Genomic DNA, 19,256 nt, shown 5'->3' with positions numbered 1-19,256 from the left:
TGGCAAGCTCCATTTGATACGTGTGCACACACCACCATTCTTTTCAATGAATAAATTTTCTTTTTTTTTTTCTTTTTTGAAATTTTTTTTCTTTCTTTTTTGTAATTCAGATTTACAGAGAGAAAGATCTTCCATCCATTGGTTCACTCCCCTGATGTCTACAACTGCTAGAGCTGGACTGATCTGAATCCAGAAGTTTCTTCTTGTTCTTCCTGCACATGGGTGCAGGGTCCCAAGGCATTGGGCCGTCCTCCACTGCTTTCCCAGTCCACATGCAAGGAGCTGGATGGGAAGCGGAGCAGCTGGGACAGGAATCGATACCTGTATGGGATGCAGTGCTTGGAGGTGGAGGATTAACTAGTTGAGCCATTGTACCAGTCTCTAATGTGTAAATTTCTTAAAAGCCTTTAAAAATGTGCGGATTGTAAATTTTTTCAGAAAACATGAATATTTATTTAAGTTAAACAGTATTGCTTGTTGCCTGCATGACCCTGGATATTGTGCTTAACTCAGCTTTTTAATTTTTCTTTAAAAATTTTAAAAAGTTACTTCAAAGTCAGCAGCCAGAGTCATCTTCTGGGCCACCCATGTGGGTGACAGGGACCCAGGTGCCTAAGCTGTTTTCTGTTGCCTTCCTGGGCTGAAGCAGGGAGCTGGATTGGAAGCAGAGCCAGAACACCACCTGGCACCCATGCGCAGCATGGCTCCAGCTGCTGCTTTCTGATTCTTCGGCTAGTTGTGCGGTGTGTAATTCAAAGTGCTATTGGGAAAACTGGAGACATGTACACCAATTCTAGCTCCATAGTAGACGTTCTAGAAATGATTGTCTCCATTGTGGTTAAGGTTTTGGCAAACGTCACATTAAAAATTCCTGTCCTCTAAAAATAATTCAGGCATGGGTCATTTCAGGTTGCAGTAGAGATGTTGGTATAGAGCCCTTGTAGACAGTGCATTTTAAGGGGAGCAGAGAGAGTTTGGATAAGTTCATGGCCCAGCTGGAACACAAGCATGGTTTATATGAATTTATATGAATGTATCCATCAATCTAGGAAATACTAATCCTGAATTTTGTATAATACTGAATCTTGTATCCCACGTACATGTTGGATATCCCACGAACATATCTATCAGTATTTAAGCATTCTTTGATGTCACAAAACAAAGTTTGATGATTTTTCTTTCAGTCTTTTTAACATTCATTGTGGGAACCTTGTTTTGAGGCATTTTTAAAGTAATGGCTTGTTTAAACTTTGCTTTCTACTTGTTGCTGGTGTATGAATAATAAGCTTTTCCTGTGTTTTTTTTAATTGAGTGACATTGCTCAGTTCTTTTATTGAATTCCAATGTTTTGTGTTTTTGAGGCTTCAAACATGTGGTTATGCTCTCTGGGAAGAACGGTGGTTTCTGTAGCTTACACTCACTGTGCTGCCGTAGCGTGCTAAGGATCAGTACTGTTGAAGGCAGCGAGTGACTCTGTCCTGTTTCCGGGGCTAGAGTTGTTTTCTGTTCGGTATTGTATTACCTTTGTTTCTTTTTATGGTAAGCTCTCTTGGAACAGAGCTATCTTCTGCTTTTTTTTTTTTTTCCTTTTTTAGAAATCATGAACCAATCTTAAATTTATTTGCTATATTTTTTTTATCCTTTGTGCTTATGTAGTATTTCCTCTTGGCTCTCTGAAAAATTCTTTTAATTGATATTGAGAATCTAACATGATGCTAGGACGGCAAACATTTTTGTGTGGAGTGGGTCGATTGATTGATTGTATTTTTCTGGAATTAGTTTCTGCTGCTCATTACTGGGATGGTCTTTGTGCTGGCCTTTTAGGTTTGGACGTGTCAGAAACTGGGAGCCCTCAAACTTCATCTTGTGTGTAAGTTAGCAATCTAACCCGTGGCCGTTTCATGGATTCTGGCAGAAGACAAAGAATCTGGGGTGAGAGATGGACAGATGGTTGTGGAAAGCTGTAGCACTGTGCAGGGTGTATGCCTCTGATCCCGTATGGAGAGAGCTGTGTCAGCCCTCACCCAGTGCTGGCACGCACAAGTGAACTGTGTCACAGCGGGAGCTCACTGGACACCCGTGGGCAGGGAGCGCACCTGTGTCCTGTGCCCAGAGGAGGTGCTGCTCCCTGCTGGGGAGGCTGTGTTTAAGGCTGTGCTTCCCCCCCGGAGTGAGGGAAGCCTTGAGGGTCTCTCAAGGCTGTTCTCTCTCCTTGCATCTTGAGAAGACTGTGGAAGCGATCTCAGCAGCTGCCTGTGTGTCCGACCTGGGCGTGGGGCAGGTGGACCTTGAGGCCGTGTCTCCCAGCTGGGCTCTCAGAGGCTGATGGGAGATGCTGCCTTGTTCTGATGGTGCAGGAGTCTGTGTAAGAATGGAATTACTAGCATCTAGAGTGTTTTGTGAAACTAAGTTAATAATACCATCTAGATTTGAAATTTTCCTTGTGAAAAGCACTTCAAAAATCACTGATCCAGTTCCTTAATGATGGTAGGACGACCCACGTGCTGCTTCTCACATTTCCTTCTCTGTTTTCACACTTTTCACAGTGGAATTGTGCAGGGGGTCCTCTTGCTGCTGCCTCCCGTTTTTGCAGTTAGGCCCTGCAGCATCGCTCTTGATGCTGGTTGTCTGCCGTTGCTTTTTCTTGACCAGCCTCTCCAGGTACTTGGGAGCTTTAACAGCTCTTTTCAAAGAATCCACGAGCGGCTTTTGAATCCTTCTCGTATATGCCTGCCTTCTGTTTCACTAACATCTGCCCTTTCGGCTCTATTTTTATCTGCTTTTAGGGTAACGTTTTCCCCCTTACATTCTCCCAGTGAACATAGCTGATTTATTTTTAGTGCCTCTTCCTTGATAAAATTAAAGACTGAAATTTCTTACAGAAATTCTTTCATTGAATCTCACAATGATTTATGTGTAGTATTCATTATTTTTATTCCTTTCAAAAATGTAAATAATCGCTGTGTTTTCCTTTTTCTGTAGGTTATAGTAATAGATTAGATAGATAGCCAGGTATATATACCTGGCTAAAATACTTGCCTGTTGGTTTGGGTTGATAAACATTTGTTCTCAAAGATAGATTTGTTTACTTGAAAGGCGTAATTACAAGGAGAGAGGTTTCCACCTTCCGGTTCACTCCCTGACGGCTGAGCAGCCAGAGCTGGACAGTCTGAAGCCAGAGCCCAGGGCTTGATCTGAGGCTTGCACGTGGTTGCAGGGGCCCAGGCACATGTATTATTCTCTGCTGCTTTCCCAGACTCATAAGCAAGGAGCTGAGCTAGAGGTGGAGCAGCTGAGACTTGAGATAGCTCCCTTATGGGATGTTGGCGCCACAGGAAGCTGCTTTTATCTGCTACACCACAGTGGCAGATGGAGAATAACATTTGTAAAATTAGGTGTTTTTTGTGTGTGATTGTGTAGAGATGGGAAATCATGATTCATTTTTATCTTAGCCCTTTGCATGTCAGTAGACTTGCAAAAGTTTGTGAAAAAAAGATAGGAATTAAGAGATACTCATTTTGGTGCAACTTTTCCATGAACTGTTTGATGTCTCCTGTCTGGTGAGAACAGCTTTATGGGCCAGTGAATGCTCTATTTTTATAAATGTTACTTTTGTGCTTGAAGAGAAGGCATGTTCGTCGTTTGTTGAATTGTCAGATTGCATAAATTATTTACTGCGCGTTTCTTGAGTGTGTCCATTACTGGCTCCTGCTGTGGTTCTTGCTTCCTCTCTTTCTCCTTGGACTCCCATCACGCTTGTTTCGTGTATTTTGAAACTATGGTGTGTGGCTCTGTGCTGTGTGACTTCTCTGGGTGAACTGTGTGCTCTGTGATGACCGCTGACCCTCTTGGCATGCAGGTAGTAATGGTGTGTGCTTCGAAAGGTGGTCTGGATTCATGTGGCTGTCTTGCTTTTCCTTTATTAGCCTTTATCTTTTTCTGTCCCTTTGCTCTTGGTCTCGTCACTGTCCTGTTAGCCGGTGTCTCCTGAAGAACAGAAAAACATAAACTTCAAATCCAGGCTAATGGTTCTCCTTCTGCTCGGCATGATTCAGTCATCTGTTGAGAATGGCAGCCCAGAAACCTGGCGCTCATAGGGCACTGAGCAGGTTGATCTGTAGGCTCTAAAAGCTGACTCATGGGCTCGTTCACTCTGGCTTCCTCTTGTCTGTGTGAGGGTTGGCCTGCAGAAGGAATGAAATTGCCTTCCGTCCCCACCCTCACGTCTCCTGTGCCAGAAAGGAAGACGCGGAATAGAACCATAGGACTGAAGGGAGTTTCTCCACAGGCTGCGGCTGGCCCCGGGCTCGCTCCCATGGGCCCTGGGACAATCCAAGCACCCCTCATTCCTCCAGTCATCACTTAGAACCCCTCGAATCACATGTGCGCCCCACTCCCCTTTGGGAAAGGGTCTATTGGAGCTGAGCCTTGCAATGCCAGTGAGGAGTTACACTGTGTGACGTGGTGTATGGGTTAGATTTGTGTATCTTTACTCCAGTTCCCCTGGCTCAGAGAACCTTCGGAGGCTGTGGGTGGGCGAAGTCACCTTGGATGGTACGACATGCTAGCTATTGATACAACTGAGTTTGTATCTACCATCTATGTTGCCTTTTCTTTCCCAACTTATATTGCCTTTTCTCTCCATTTTGTGTTTTTGAATTGCCCATTTTTTCTTTTTCCTATTCTTTTTCTAAGATTTTGTATAAGTTTCAGTTATCTTGCACACTGTGTTTTGGTGTACATTTTAAAACATTCATATTATATACGTGGAGATATAAATGTATATCTAGTATTGTGTATATCATGCATATAATGTATATGTGTGTATATAATATTGTGGTCTGAATCTTCATCTTTTACTAAAAACACATGATCTCCTTTTAACTTTCTCCCAGCTTTAGTTCTGTTTTCATTTATCTTGATCTTTTTTCTTGAAATTGCATTTATAAGATACTGCCAATGAATTTTCAATTTATTTTACAAGGTTTTCCTGTGTATTTATCACTTTTTATGCTTTTCTTTTTTGTTATTATCCTCAAAAGTTTATTTTGTGACTTTGTGATGATTCAGTTCCATAGGCTGTGGGGTTTTCCTTCTCCCCTCTCCAAGTCCTCCCTCCCGCTGATTTCCCCTGTATCATTGTAATGGCATAGTCTTTCTTGACGAGTTGTAAGTCCATCATTCTCCTCTTGACGTGTATCTGACTTGTAAGTATGGACAGTGGCAGGGAGTCTTATTTTTGCAGTGTATTTATGATAACTGTCTGGTGAAATACACGTTGAGGATATACTGACTTAGCAGTTTTCCCCATGTGCTTAGAAGAGGTGTTTGGGATTGGACAGGAGACTCAGGCTAGAATTTACTTTTTTCAGTGCACAAAGGTGGCCTGCTCATGTTTTCTGGCTTCGTCGTTGCTGATGAGAGATCAGGTATGACTTTTTTTTTGTCAGTTGTGGTTTAAAACAGAAAATAGCGGTTAGGAGATTAGGAATGGCCCCTTTAGTGGTTGTGTCTTGATTCCTACTTTTGTGTGTGTTTGGTTTTTTTTTTTTTTTTAAAGAAATGTGGAAATTTCCCCTTCTTTTCTGATCTCCGATGCCTGCCTTTGAGTGAGTGTGCCTGTGAGTTTGGGGCATACCTGGAAAATGCAAGTCTGTTAGGGTTTTGCAATCCTTTCCAGGTTTCACAGACAGGTGGAACAACAGGAAGTTTTAAATGCTTTTCCTTTCAAACCCTACTCACTTAGACAGCTGCGTCCAGATGAAGTGGCAGAGGCTCTTTCAGGGTGTAGCTGTCACCTGTCACTCATCGGTTGCTCTTCATCTTCCTTCGAAGTCTGTATGTAGTTTTTCTTTCATGGAAAAACTATTGAAACATCTCATTCCCCTTTCCCCAGTGGTTGGAGATTCATCCAGTAGGGTAAGGCAGTGAGTAGGCATTTTTACAGTTGTATCATTAGGGAAAAGTGTGAGTGGGAGCAGGTGTTGAGATCGCTTCATTCACCCCATCCTTTGTCGAAGGAAATCACAGCTTCTCTTTTGGCCGAATCTGCGTCTCAGGCTGCTGGAGCAGAAGTAAGCGCTAATGCCAGCGTCGACACCTGCTATTTCCAGCTAGAGTTAGATTCTGCCAGCAGAGTCAGAGCTGCCACTAGCTGTGAGAAAGATGCTGGTAAGCCAGGGAGGAGAATGCACTGATTCGTTATAGTCAGCCACCAGAAGAGAGCCTATCCTGGCTCTTCACAGTTGTCTGGCTGGTGCCTCAAGTGTTGGTCCTGTTACTTGGAGTCTTTTTCTAACAAAATTGTGACATCTTGCTTATCACCCTTCACGGCTGTTAGGCCACTGTGTACTCTGTGCCAGCCCTCTGGGCCAAGCTGGAGATAAGTCAGGTGTCTACTGCTGGAGACTCCAGGAAATAGCTGTGAGCTTCAGAGTCCTTGCCTGGGGCTGTGCATCCCATTGGAGGACTTGAACTTGGTTAGGTCTATTAAAGTTTTTCTGCATGGGAGAGAGAACCTAAAGACTCATCTTCTTTCTTTGGGATCAGGCTGCAGACCAGAATTATTCCAAGCTGACTTGTCTCATTTTGGGATCAGCGTTTGCCTGTGTCTTGGGAAGGCAGCAGGTGATGGCCTCGCTTTGGGGTCCCTCCACCCAGCTCTCAGATCCAGGTAGAGTTCCTGGCTCTCGGTTTTGACCTTGACCACTCCCAGTTGTTGTGGCCATTTTGGCAGTGAACTAGCAGATGGATAAGCTCCCTGTCTGTCATTCTGCTTTAGAAGTAACAATGTTTTTTTTAAGTGTCTTAGAAAATTTTCTTTGGAATAAGGTTCATTTGCCTGTGCTCCCACCAAGCACTTCAGAATTTGCTGTAGTGAGGGGTTGGCATTGTGGTGTAGAAGTTAGATAACTACCTGTAATATGGCATCACTGTGGGCATCAGTTCCAGTCCTGGTAGCTCTGCTTGATTCAGCTCCCTGCTAACAGTCTGGAAAAATAAGCAAAGATGGCCCGAGGGCTCGGGCTTCCTGTCCCTGCGTTAGTGCTGCAGATGAAACTCCTGGCTCCTGCCTCTTCTGGCCATTGCACTAGTGAACCAGCAGTGGAAGACCTTGGTCTGTTTCTCCATCTCTAACTCTACCTTTCAGATATATAAATAAGCCTTAAAATATTCACTGTAGTTAGATTCCCACAGTTGCTTGGATTGTCTGATAAGAATATGGGGAAGTCAGTTTCATGTTGTTGACTGAATACCCTAAAACTATTACTTCTCCTCCATGTTTCTTTGGTTAAGATTTTCCTCTGTGTGACTCTAAGGTGTAAGTTTAGGTGCATTTGTCTCCCGCAGATGGAAAGGCAGCATTAGAAAAGGCTGAACCAGATAGCATCTGTTGGTGGGCGGCCCAGACAGTTTTTACTGCTTTACACAGCTCAGACACACAGGAAACCACGGATAGAGATCTTTGGTAATTAAGATGAACGTTATGATGTTCTGTGAACCTGTTTACATAATTATCCATAGTGTTTGAAGCAAGTAAAATGTTTGGCCATTGCTACCACATGCTGGAAGAGAAAACGTAAAGTTGGTTAGATGAAGGAGTAGTTGGATAAGCCAAGAAGTTCTGTCTGCCTAGTTCCGGCATTGATGCTGAGGACTGAGAGAAGAGAGGATCCCTGGCGCGGTGGTGAGGGAGCACTCTGTGGCTTAGTGGTTCAGCTGGATTTCCAAAGTCCAGTGTGAAGGACAGATGCTCCAGACCTTGAGACAAAGTTGTCTGTTGTCAATCTTGCTGGTTGGCGCAGAGGTTGCTCTGAGGATCGTTTATAGCCTGTTGCGGGGGAGTCTTAAATCCACCTGCCAGTGCCTTCCATGTCATCACACCTGAAGGACACCTGGCAGGATACAAGACACATGGATTATCAGCTTCTGAGTTCTGCCTGCTTGTTTGTGACACTGTGGATAAGCTGGCTTTTTTCTTCCTGTCCCAGCCATGAAATATTTTTAAAACCAGTTTTTATTTTCCTCACAAACTGCAGAGTCTTCCAGGACCTTTCTCATGCCTAGCACCTATACTTGGGCCTTTTTATTCCTCTTGTATTGCTTGCTTTTTTCACAGTATCTTTAATTATTTCAATTTCCCCCTTTTTCTTGGCCAGCATCTTGGATTAATGTTCAACACATATGACTCAGATCTCACATGGAAAAATTTCTATTCTCTACATATTCCAGAAAGTTTTTACTCCTTTTACTGTTTATAATTTCTGCTGTTGAATTTTTAGTATTCTGGGGCCCAGCATGGTAGCCTAGTGGCTAAAATCCTCGCTTTGTGCCGGGATCCCATATGTGCACTGGTTCTAATCCCGGCAACCCCGTTTCCCATCCAGTTCCCTGCTTGTGGCCTGGGAAAGCAGTCAAGGATGTCCCAAAGCTTTGGGACCCTGTACCTGTGTGGGAGATCTGGAAGAGGCCCCAGGCTTCTGGCTTCAAATCAGCTCAGCTCTGACCATTGCAGCCACTTGGGGAGTGAATCAGTGGAGGGAAGATGTTTCTGTCTCTCCTCCTCTCTGTATATCTGACTTTGCAATAAAAATAAATCAGTCTTTAAAAAAAGCATAATTGCTTAGTGTTCCTGCACTCCTCCCTTAGCCCTTTTCCTTCTTCAGTGTCATTTGGTTGTCTCTTTATTGAAGCCTCTTGGCTCCCTGATCAGCCTTTTAGAAGAGGTCAGATGTTCTCCTGAAGAACAGCTTAAAGCATCGGAGGGGTTCATCTGGCGTTGATTGAGCAGTGAAGGTGCTGCTGAAGTCTTAGTTTGGAGTGCCTGCACTCAGGTTCCCGCTTCACCACTTCTTCTTCTTTTTTTTTTTAAGATTTATTTATTTTTATTGGAAAGGTGGATATACAGAGAGGAGGAGAGGCAGAGAGGAAGATCTTCCATCTGATGATTCACTCCCCAAGTGACCACAATGGCTGGAGCTAGCTGAGCCAATCCGAAGCCAGGAGCCAGGAATCTCTTCCGGGTCTCCCACGCGGGTGCAGGGTCCCAAGGCTTTGGGCCGTCCTCGACTGCTTTCCCAGGCCACAGGCAGGGAGCTGGATGGGAAGTGGAGCTGCCGGGATTAGAAAACCGGCGCCCATATGGGATCCTGGAGTGTTCAAGGCGAGGACTTTAACTGCTATGTTATTGCGCCAGACCCCCCCCCCCCCACTTCACTTCTGATCCAGTTCTGAAAATGTGCGCTCTAAGAGGCAGGTGATGGGTACATTTATGAGTTCCTGCCACTCATGTGAGAGATGTGCATTGATTTGGCAGCTGCCAGCTTCTGCCTGGCCCAGTCTTGGTTGTTGCAAGTATTTCTGGAATGGCTTGTGCTTGGGAATTCTCTCCCTTCTTCTCTCCCTCCCCCTTCCCTCCCCTCTCTTCCCTCTCCCTCCCAATTTGTGTTTCTCTATTTGTTTCTCAAATAAGTGGAGCAATTTGTTTTCAAATGGGAGCTATGTTCATTTATTATTTTGATACTCTAATATTTCTTTTCATGATGTCCCCTCTGTTTATGTTCACAGCTCTTTGTATCTTTTGCATATGTATTTCTGCAGCTGAATTTGGTTCTGGGGTGCACCTCACTCTCCTTGTGTTCCTGGGGTGTTTCATCTGCACACTGGGATCAGAGTCTGTGTTTAGGAGATTCACAGCCCCCTGGCTTCCCTCGGGTGCACAGGGTAGCTTGTCGTCAGCATCTGCCTCTGCATGTCCCATGGAGTTAAATGTGACAGAGCACCACTTAGCCTCCCACTTGCTGAGTCGGCCGATGCGGAGGAAGCGTATTGATTTCTTACTCACCTTGGGGCCTCACGAAGTCGGCTTAATGGCTTCTGCTGGCTGGCCTCCCACTCTGGCATCTCTAAGGCAGCTTTGGATGGTTCCTGGGTAGGTATTTGCCATCACTTCCATCCTGAGATGCTTTTTCCTTCTTGGTTTGTTCCAGGAACATTCCTTCTCTTTATGGTGCTTTTATTTTTGGGGATGAAGCTCCAAGTTAGTTTTAGTTCCTGCATGTTTTCCCAGAGAGCCCAGGCTTTCTCTGGTTATTTGATAGCTGCAGGCTCCGTGTTTCAATATGTGTGACATATGGTGTGGAGAAGTAAGGCTAGGGTTAGCAATCTGAATATTTGAATGTTCTATTTAAATGATTTTGTATTACAAAGGTTCCAAATAGGTGTCCTGGTGGTTGCATGGGACTGTGTTCGAAGATGTTTTGTTGGGTTCTGTTCCTTGATCTCTGCAGTTGCATTCTAGTTGTTACCAGAAGCAATGTAATACTAATACCATTTTTAAAAAAGATTTGTTTATTTTATTGGAAAGTCAGATATATAGAGGAGGAGAGACAGAGAGGAAGATTGTCCATCCACTGATTCACTCCCCAAGTGGCAGCAGTGGCCGGAGCTGAGCCGAACTGAAGCCAGGAGCCAGGAGCTTGGAACTTCTTCCGGGTATCCCATGCGGGTAAAGGGCGCCAAGGCTTTGGGCCGTCCTTGACTGTGTTCCCAGGCCACAAGCAGGGAGCTGGATGGGAAGTGGGACCACCAGGACATGAACTGGCACCTGTATGGGATCCTGGCACATGCAAGGCAAGGACTTTAGCCACTAGGCTATCACGCCAGATCCTGTAATACTAATATCTTACACTCATTTCCCCTCCTGTGGTTATGGTTTTCCATCCAACTTACAAAACTTGGAGACTGTTTTTTGGAAAAGACTCTGAAAGAAAGGAAGAAATCTTTTGTATTATCACAAAGGAAAGTAATGAGCTTGTGGAATAGAATTGAAAATTGCAAGCAGATCTAAATTGGTTATCTGTAGGTGATCAAAGGTGTACCTCACCTATGTACCTTACTTCTTACCTGTGGTTTACACATTTTCCTAATGAGTACTTATTTTTAGTTGAAGATCCATCAGCTAATCCTGTGTTTTAAAGAATGTACAATTTCAGGCCCGGCGCAGTGGCCTAGCGGCTAGAGTCCTCGCCTTGAAAGCCCCGGGATCCCTTATGGACGCTGGTTCTAATCCTGGCAGCTCCACTTCCCATCCAGCTCCCTGCTTGTGGCCTGGGAAAGCAGTTGAGGACGGCCCAATGCATTGGGACCCTGCACCCGCGTGGGAGACCTGGAAGAGGTTCCTGGTTCCCGGCATCGGATCGGCGCGCACCGGCCCGTTGCCGCTCACTTGGAGTGAATCATCGGATGGAAGATCTTCCTCTCTGTCTCTCCTCCTCTCAGTATATCTGGCTGTAATAAAATGAATAAATCTTTAAAAAAAAAGAATGTACGATTTCTTGGTATATACCACGCAGTACTAGTTGTCCATTGTTGAGTGCTTACAGCATGCCCAGGTGTGGGCTCGACACTTGGGCACCTGGAAGAAGTGAGCTGCAACTGTCGCAGTAACAAGCATGTAGACCCACTTGGAGAAACAAACGCAGTACAGACTTGATGGACAGAAGACACAGCCTGGTGCGCGAATGTCAGTCCCTGGGGGTTGAGAGAGAGGGCTTAGAGCTGCAGCCCTGCCACGCAGGTGCAGGCTGTGTTGGGAGCTCCTGAAGACTGGTGTGTTGCGAGCTGTTCTTGAACTGCCGTCACGTGAAGTGCCCTTATTGGACACTTCAGTGCAGTCTTCTGTGTGTGTTTGGAGCCTGACACTCTTTGAGGTTCCCTGGCATAGTCTATGAGCCGCTTCAGCCATGCTAGACAGAAGGGAAAGCTGAAGTTTACCCTGTCAACAGCTTCATAACTGGCAGCTTGGCTCTATAAAAGAATACCAACATCCACCATGGTCCAGAGAGCCGAACTGAAGCGGCTCCAGCAAGGGACACTGTTTCCTTGGGCTGGTTTTGCTCTTTCTTTTTATTATCATTATTATTATTAAAATTCCTCCTTTAGAGATGATGGAGCATTAATTTACAAAATGAAATTAGGATGTCCTAATCCTTGTTGTTCAAGAAGCATTCTTATTAAAGGGCAGCTCCTTGTGCCTCCAAGAAGCTAATTAGTGGCTGCCTGGCTCATCCTGCAGGGAGGCAGCTGTGACTCACGGTTCTTTATCCATCGCAACAGGGTTTTCTGATGCTGTTTGGTTATGAAATTACTTAGATGTGTGACTCAGGCCTTTAAAACAGCTTCCAGCAGATTTGAAAGCCAGCTTGTGCCCATGGCTCGTTTCCCACTGCTGGACAGTGAGTCAGCTTAGCCACGTGGCAAGATGAGGTATCTGGCTGCTCTGCTCTGGGCTGGTCCTCCTACCGAGTGCGATAATGGGTTCTCATTGATGTAGGTCTTGTTGCTTTGCAAGGAATCAAACTTTTAAACCGTATCAGAGGTCGATGCAACACAGATTGGAAGCCTAGGTGTGCTTCAGTTGTGATCAAGAAGTTGTATCCCTGCTTTCTTCATGTGAATTTCTGGTCATGAGTGTAGGATGGACTATTGAGTGTTTTTCTTTAATAGACATCTGTTTAGTTAATGACAGGAAATCATCAACTCGTTGCTGACTTTGCTAAATCTTGTCTGTCGTCTGTTATCTCCATGTAGTACTTCTGGGAGAATCTCACATCGTCTTCAGGTTACATCATTATAAATGGCAGCCTTGGTGTGTTCCATTTCTTTTCAACAGACATCATGAAAAACAGAATTTCTTGCTTATTTATTTATTTCTGTGGTTGAAAACTAGGGTGGAGTTTTACACGAATGCAGGAATGACCTCGACTTCAGGGTTGAGAGTTTTCGTGTGACTATCCTGTCTAGACACAAAACTGTATTTATTGTTGTGAGCGTTGGACAGAATGGGTTAGCTGCTACTTGCAACACTGGTATTCCACTGGTCGCTGGTTCAAGTCCTCTCTAAGCCAAGAACCAAGAATTTCATCCAGGTCACCATATGGGTGGTGAGTACATGAATCATCTTCCGCTGCCTTCCTAGGCAAACAAGCAGGTGCTGGATTGGAACTAGAGCAGCCAAGGGTCAAACTGGTACATCATTGTAGCATGCGGCATTATAACTGCTAGCTTAACCTACTGTGCCATAGTGCTAATGAAGAACCTAGATGTTTTCTGCTTTTGTAATTCCTGCCTTAATTGCTTGGCTGGGGGCTCTGTGAACTCCAGGCCTGATAGTCTACGTGACACCTGGTAGGACACCTGGCAGGACCCCACACTGGCTGGCACACACTCCTCAGGAAGGAGGTACCTGGTGTTTGATAAGATCTACCATCCTATAGCTCATCAACTTGTACCTTTTAGAAGTTGCTTGCTTCAAACCCACCAATAGAAGCCTGCCAACTTGCTCTTTTTGAAAGTTAACAGTTAAAACTGACCAATCATGACAGTATAATTATATAGAATTGTCCTGAAATGTAGAAGAACCCTGTGCTGTTCAGCCTGGGGGGCTTGCTCTTTCTGCTTCTCTTTTGCCCTCCCTGCTGATCCTGCAGCAGCCTAGGCTGCGGCTGCCCCTCCCCTGCCCAGCCCTGCAGATGTTTCACTTGTTTTGTTCTGTACCTTTTGTGCCCAACGTGAATGATTAGAACTTAGAGAGTAGGCTGCTAAGGTCCAGACTGTCCCTGGGGAGTTAGGGACATTGGTGGTTCTGGCACGGAGTCTTTGGGTAGGGGTAAAGGAAAGTGATTAGGAGCATGTCTGTGTGAGTAGTCTGTGTTCCCAGCAAGCTGAGGAAATAGCTGACTTGTGTCTATATCACCTGTGACTCAATGTTGCTGTGGTTTAACCTGGTTAAAGGTGACCTGTTATCTTCTACCCAAAGTTTATTCTCTTCCAGAACTCCTTATTTCTGCACAAAGCATCCAGCATGCTCCTGGCTGCATATTGCTGATGTCTGATCCCCATCCAAACTTATCTCTTCATTCCTCACATCCAACCCAGATCTGGAACTGCATGCTTCAGCATTGAATCCTGGAGTGCCCCTACCTGGTCCTTACACCTAGTAATCCTGTCATCTGGGGCTGCACCCTGCTCTGAAAGCAGGGCAAATGCCTGTCTCTTCCACGTGTGTCCTGAGGGTTAAATGAAGTGAGGGCCCTGTGTAAAGTATCTAACAGAGTGCAGGCAGTTGTTGCAACAGAGTAGCAGAGCTGGGATTCTTTCCAACTGTGAATCAGGTGGTTTTGTCCACATCTAGTTCTTCCTGTTCCTGTTTCTATTACTTGTCATATACTCTGGTGCTACTTTTAAGTGATGAAGCTTTACAATGGCCTGCAGGCATGTCTGCATTTACTGTTTACTTTGTGGCAAGCGTGCAGTGCTTGAAAGCACCCTCCTGATTTCCCAGTTTGGTCCCACGGGCGAGGTGTTTGCTTTTTGAAAGTTAATTGACCTGTTTTAAAAGTAAAATAGGGAAGAGTATACAATTAAGTTGTCAACATTTGCAACAAATGTCTCTGGAAATTAAATGCGGGACATTTTGTAGTGGTCTGTGCTATTAAATGGCTCAGCAGTCGTATAAAAGTTTTCAGCTATTTAGAGTGATTTAATCGTAAAGAATACATCTAACCTGTCTGTTCTACAAAACTCACACACTTGTAAGCATGTTTTTAGCCTCTGTATATTGACAGGTGCTATCTAACAGTAACGTTGTGTAGCTCTAAACATTTTTTTAGGAGTTTTTATTTAATTGAAAAGCAGAGTGATAGAGCAAGCTTTCATGCACAGTTCACCCCCCAAAGAGTTACTATGAACAAGGCTGGGCTCGCCCAACCAAGACAAGGAATCTGGAACTCCTTTCTGATTTTCCACAGAGGTGGAGGAGCTTGCCACTTGAGGCATCTTCCACTGCTTTTCCAGGTGTGTTAGCAAGGAGACGGACTGAAGTGGAACTGCCAGAACCTGAGCCAGGAGCCACCGTGTGACCCCAGCATAAACTGCCTGCAGTTCCGGGGCTTGATAGTCTGCTTCAAGTGCACATTATGATGCAGTACTACAGCACTTTGTCCTGAAGTAAATATGTTCTCCTTTGATCTGTCTTGTGCAAATACAGAATAAATCAAATAGAGCAAAATACGTATTTCTGAAAGAGAAGGTGTAGATCTTAGGTTGTTGGGAGCAGTTTGGCTAACGAAACAAATGTGAAGTCCCAGACCCTGGGTGGAGAGGCAAGTGTCACCCAGTTAACTGATGTTCTGAGCTTATTGAGGGGTCAACGTCTGATATCTGCAGAGGAAAGACTAAATTCTCCAAGTTACCTGCTAAATAGTTTTTGTTCTGCCGAGATTTCTGGCAAGTATGGATTAGATGCTGACTAACCAGATTTGCCTGGAAGTTGGAAAATCCACAGGGGTGTGAGGAAGTTATGACTAGCAAGGTGGAGTTGAGTAAGGAATCATTGAGTTGGAGAACAGTTCTGTACTGTAGGAAATCAGCTTTTTTTTTTTGTTTAACCATAGTGAGCATCAAGATGTGTGATGAGCACCTGGAGTGTGTTCAGAGGCAGATGCTGAAGACGATTTGGACAAAACCACCTGATAAAGAATTCCTACCCTGTTGTAACAACTGCCTGCACTCTGTCAGATAATGTACGTAGAGTAGTTGCCTCACTTTTGCAGGTTACGGTTTCGTAAATAAAGTGAGGTGAAGGTGTCTTTATTTTTAAGAAGTCACATCAGTGATGGAGGTTGTTGAGCTTGGAGGTGCTGTCATAGGTTGTGCAGCCTTGATTTTAGATGCACAAAAATGGTAAAGCGGTTACAATCAAATATACCATAGTCATGAAGCTGTTGGATGGATAGATCATTTATTTTTAAGACTATAGATTGCCAACTATAGATTGTAACAATGGATTGTAACTTGTTTGTGAAATGTACCCCTAGGTGGTTGAGTGACGTAGTATGTGGATTTTTTAGTAAAGCTTTGCTATAGCTACTGTCTTTGATGAATTCCAATAGTTAATTCTAGGATGATTTTTACCCACCATTGTCTGATTACATGTTCTTATATGCCAAAATATTTCAGTAATTGTGTTCTGTCTGGCACTGGGTACTGGATCGACATGTCACATTGCAGGTGGCAGCTTAATCTGATGTACCACAGGCCAGCTGCACTTTTGTATTTTTCATCCAGAAAAAGTGATCATTCACATTTGAATGCACTCCAGGATCGTGTGTCATCAGAGACATTTGTGTGTCAGGCTTCCGCATGACGATACGGAAAGTGACACCCACAACTCGCTGAGCCCTGTGCGCCTCCACTCGTCTGCAGTAGCCCCAGAGGAGCTCCACGCAAATCTTTAAGTAGGAGTGATCTGTGTTCAGAATACAAAATCAGGCCTGTTTATCTGTGCTTGTGTCTTAATGTAGAAAGTTTTTGTTTTTGTTTTCTTTTGAAAGGCAGAGAGACACAGACCAACCTCCCATCTCCTGCTTTATCTCAAATGCCTGTGGCAGGCTCAGGCTGAAGCCAGGCACTCGGAACTCGGTTTGTCTCCCACATGGATGGCAGGCCTCCACTGCTATCTCCCGGGGTCTGCGCCAAGCAGGAAGCTGCCCGGGAGCAGCAGTGGGCACGCTGGCATGGGGCTCAGGGGTGCACGCAGCATCGTAGCTGCACTCTCAAGCACCTCGGCTGCTGCTAGCAAGAACGGCCGTGGCCTTGAGTAGATGCCTCACTGTTGCTTCTCTGCTTGTTGGCAGGTATTGCGTCGATGACCGTGCCTGTGTACATTGCTGAGGTCTCGCCGCCGCACCTGCGAGGCCGCTTGGTCACCATCAACACGCTCTTCATCACTGGGGGCCAGTTCTTCGCAAGTGTCGTCGATGGAGCCTTCAGCTACCTCCAGAAGGATGGATGGAGGTTTGTGAATAGTCCCTAGGCTTTGTTTCCCAAGTATATCGGAATTTACGAGAATCCCACAGCAAGCTGTGCCTGGGGTATTTTGAATCATAGGTGATTTATAAGTGGGTGACATTCAGCATTCAATATTATTGAAAGTGAATAAAAACTGGTATTTCTTTTAATGATACACAAGGAATCTACCCTTAAGAATTGATATTTATAAGGCATTTTAGCATTTAGATGACATTTCTCACACTGTGTAATCTTTTGCAGTTTGGTTTAAAAATGAATTCAGTAAATACAGAGTTCTTGAATTGTAGCAGTGGCTGGCAAACTGCATATGAATGACAGATGTTGATTGGCACCCTTTGATTCGGGGCGCTCTGAAAGGAGCTTTCTTTGAGGATACAAATTTACTTTCACAAAAAGGTGTTGAATGTGTGTGTTTAATATACACAGATTATCCCTTGATCCTTGTTTTGCTTGTTTTGAATCGAAAGAAATGAGAAAATTAGTACTAAAATTGCTTTAAAATGAATTGAAAGTGGACATTGTTGAGGGCACCTTCATTCTAGGATTCGGGCTAAGGATGAAGAGCGAGGCCTCCTTGCTTGACTGCCGTCTGTGCTGGTGCCCGCTCACATCTGCACCAAGAGCTTTGGTAAAGCCGCCCCGGTGCCCCCACCCTCACTGTAGCTGTGGTTTATTACAACAAATACGGGTTCAGCACCAACTTCTGTATTTGTGTCAGTGACAGAGTATTGAGAGAATATTGAACAAATAAAAAAAAATATCCAGAGTCATAGGAACTAGTTTTATAAAAGAAAATCCCTGACTTTTACATGGAAAAGTTGCTGTCTGCCATCATACTCATCTAGAAATGTGAAGCCTGTGTCAGTGAGATGCCCTTGGAAGTTATGTTTAAAGAGGGGCGTTCTTTCTTTTTTTAAGATTTTAAAATTTTTTATTGGAAAATCAGATATACAGAGAGGAAGAGAGACAAAGAGAAAGATCCTCTGTCTGCTGATTCACTCCCCAAGTGGCCGCAACAGCTGGAGCTGCACAGAACCAAAGCCCAGAGCCAGGAGCTTCTTCCAGGGTCTCCCACACAGGTGCAGGGTCCCAAGGCTTTGGGCCGTCCTCGACTGCTTTCCCAGGCCACAAGCAGGAAGCTGGATGGGAAGTGGGATCACCGGAATACAAATCAGTGCCCACATGGGATCCTGGCATGTGAAAGGTGCGGACTTTAGCCACTGCCATGCCAGGCCCTAGGGGAGTTGTTTCTAAGCAGATTTATGCTGGATAAAGGTTTCTGTAATATAATGCTGATAGATCACTGCTTGAGCTGTGGAATGAGAGGCATTATCTGTCTCCGAAATTGAGCTATGCCATAGCAGTTTGTAGGAAAATGGGTTTAGTTAATACATAAATTAACTGAAGGCTAACAGACACATCATGAACTAATGCTGGAGATAGATGTAGTTATGATGCAGACAGAATTCAAGACCCAGCACTGTTCATCACAAGGATGGTACTGTGCCAGGGGAAGGGTGTGCTCCAGACTTTGACAACATGGGGATTAGTTAGGTAGCCTCACCTGGTTTACCTTCCAGCAATCCTGCTGTAGTATTGTAAGGAGCAAATGACCAATGGCTGTGGCCAGCTCTAAAAACCCTTAAATACTGGTACATATTATTTCTTGTTATTTTTGAAAAGCCTTAGTTCAGTCTCTATATTCCCACATCTATACTAATGGTAAAAAACTGACCTCATCTTACCTGTTTTTTTTCGGCTTCAAGCAAAAATGCTTTGGATATGATGGAATAATTGACCTAAACTAAACTCCCTTGAAAATAACCATTGAAAATTGTTAACAAAATGCAAGAAAACAAGCAAACCTGTTAATGTCCATAACACTGAGGGGCTTTGGGTGGTGAGCCCCTCTGTATGGGGCGTGAGCCCCCTTGGATGGTAGGTGAATACTTCGTTTATGGTACTGTGATTGTAGATCTGCCATTCATCATGCAAGCAAGTGGGCTGCATAGCACTGAATGGGACCCAGATGCTGGGCTGGACTCTGAATGATGGTGACTGTGTTCCCAACAAGGCCCCACTCTGGAGGGGATATTGATGGGGGATGAAGGAGAGTACATGGATGGTGATGAGAGGCAAATGGTATCTCTCTCAGACAGCTTCTCAATTTTAGAATATAGTAGCACAAAAAAGCTGGGGAGGATAAACGAATTTGTGCATTTGTGGAATACTATATTTAGGTGTGCTATAAAGTGAAAGATACATATTTCTTTTAGCCTAGGAATATTGTTGGACTGTCTTACAAAAAATATAGCTAGGAAGTTATTTGGAGAATCAAAATGAGATATTTAGAATATTTGGGTAAGCTGAATAAAGAAGCAATA

At 44.5% G+C, this 19,256-nt stretch overlaps 1 protein-coding gene across 1 annotated transcript in view; it reads left to right on the top strand.

Annotated features, from left to right (window-relative positions):
• The window catches only part of SLC2A13 (solute carrier family 2 member 13), a 138,091-nt gene that overhangs the window by 20,860 nt on the left and 97,975 nt on the right, over positions 1–19,256 (top strand). Inside the window, exon 2 of the mRNA XM_058655832.1 lies at positions 16,698–16,857. Within this exon, the coding sequence (XP_058511815.1) occupies positions 16,698–16,857 (160 nt within the window). The remainder of the gene's footprint in view (positions 1–16,697; positions 16,858–19,256) is intronic.

The sequence above is a fragment of the Ochotona princeps genome, chromosome 27 (assembly GCF_030435755.1).
Source record: "Ochotona princeps isolate mOchPri1 chromosome 27, mOchPri1.hap1, whole genome shotgun sequence".
Taxonomy (NCBI): Eukaryota; Metazoa; Chordata; class Mammalia; order Lagomorpha; family Ochotonidae; genus Ochotona; species Ochotona princeps.
Note: the sequence above shows the minus strand (reverse complement) of the source record. Positions and strands in the feature narration are given on the sequence as shown.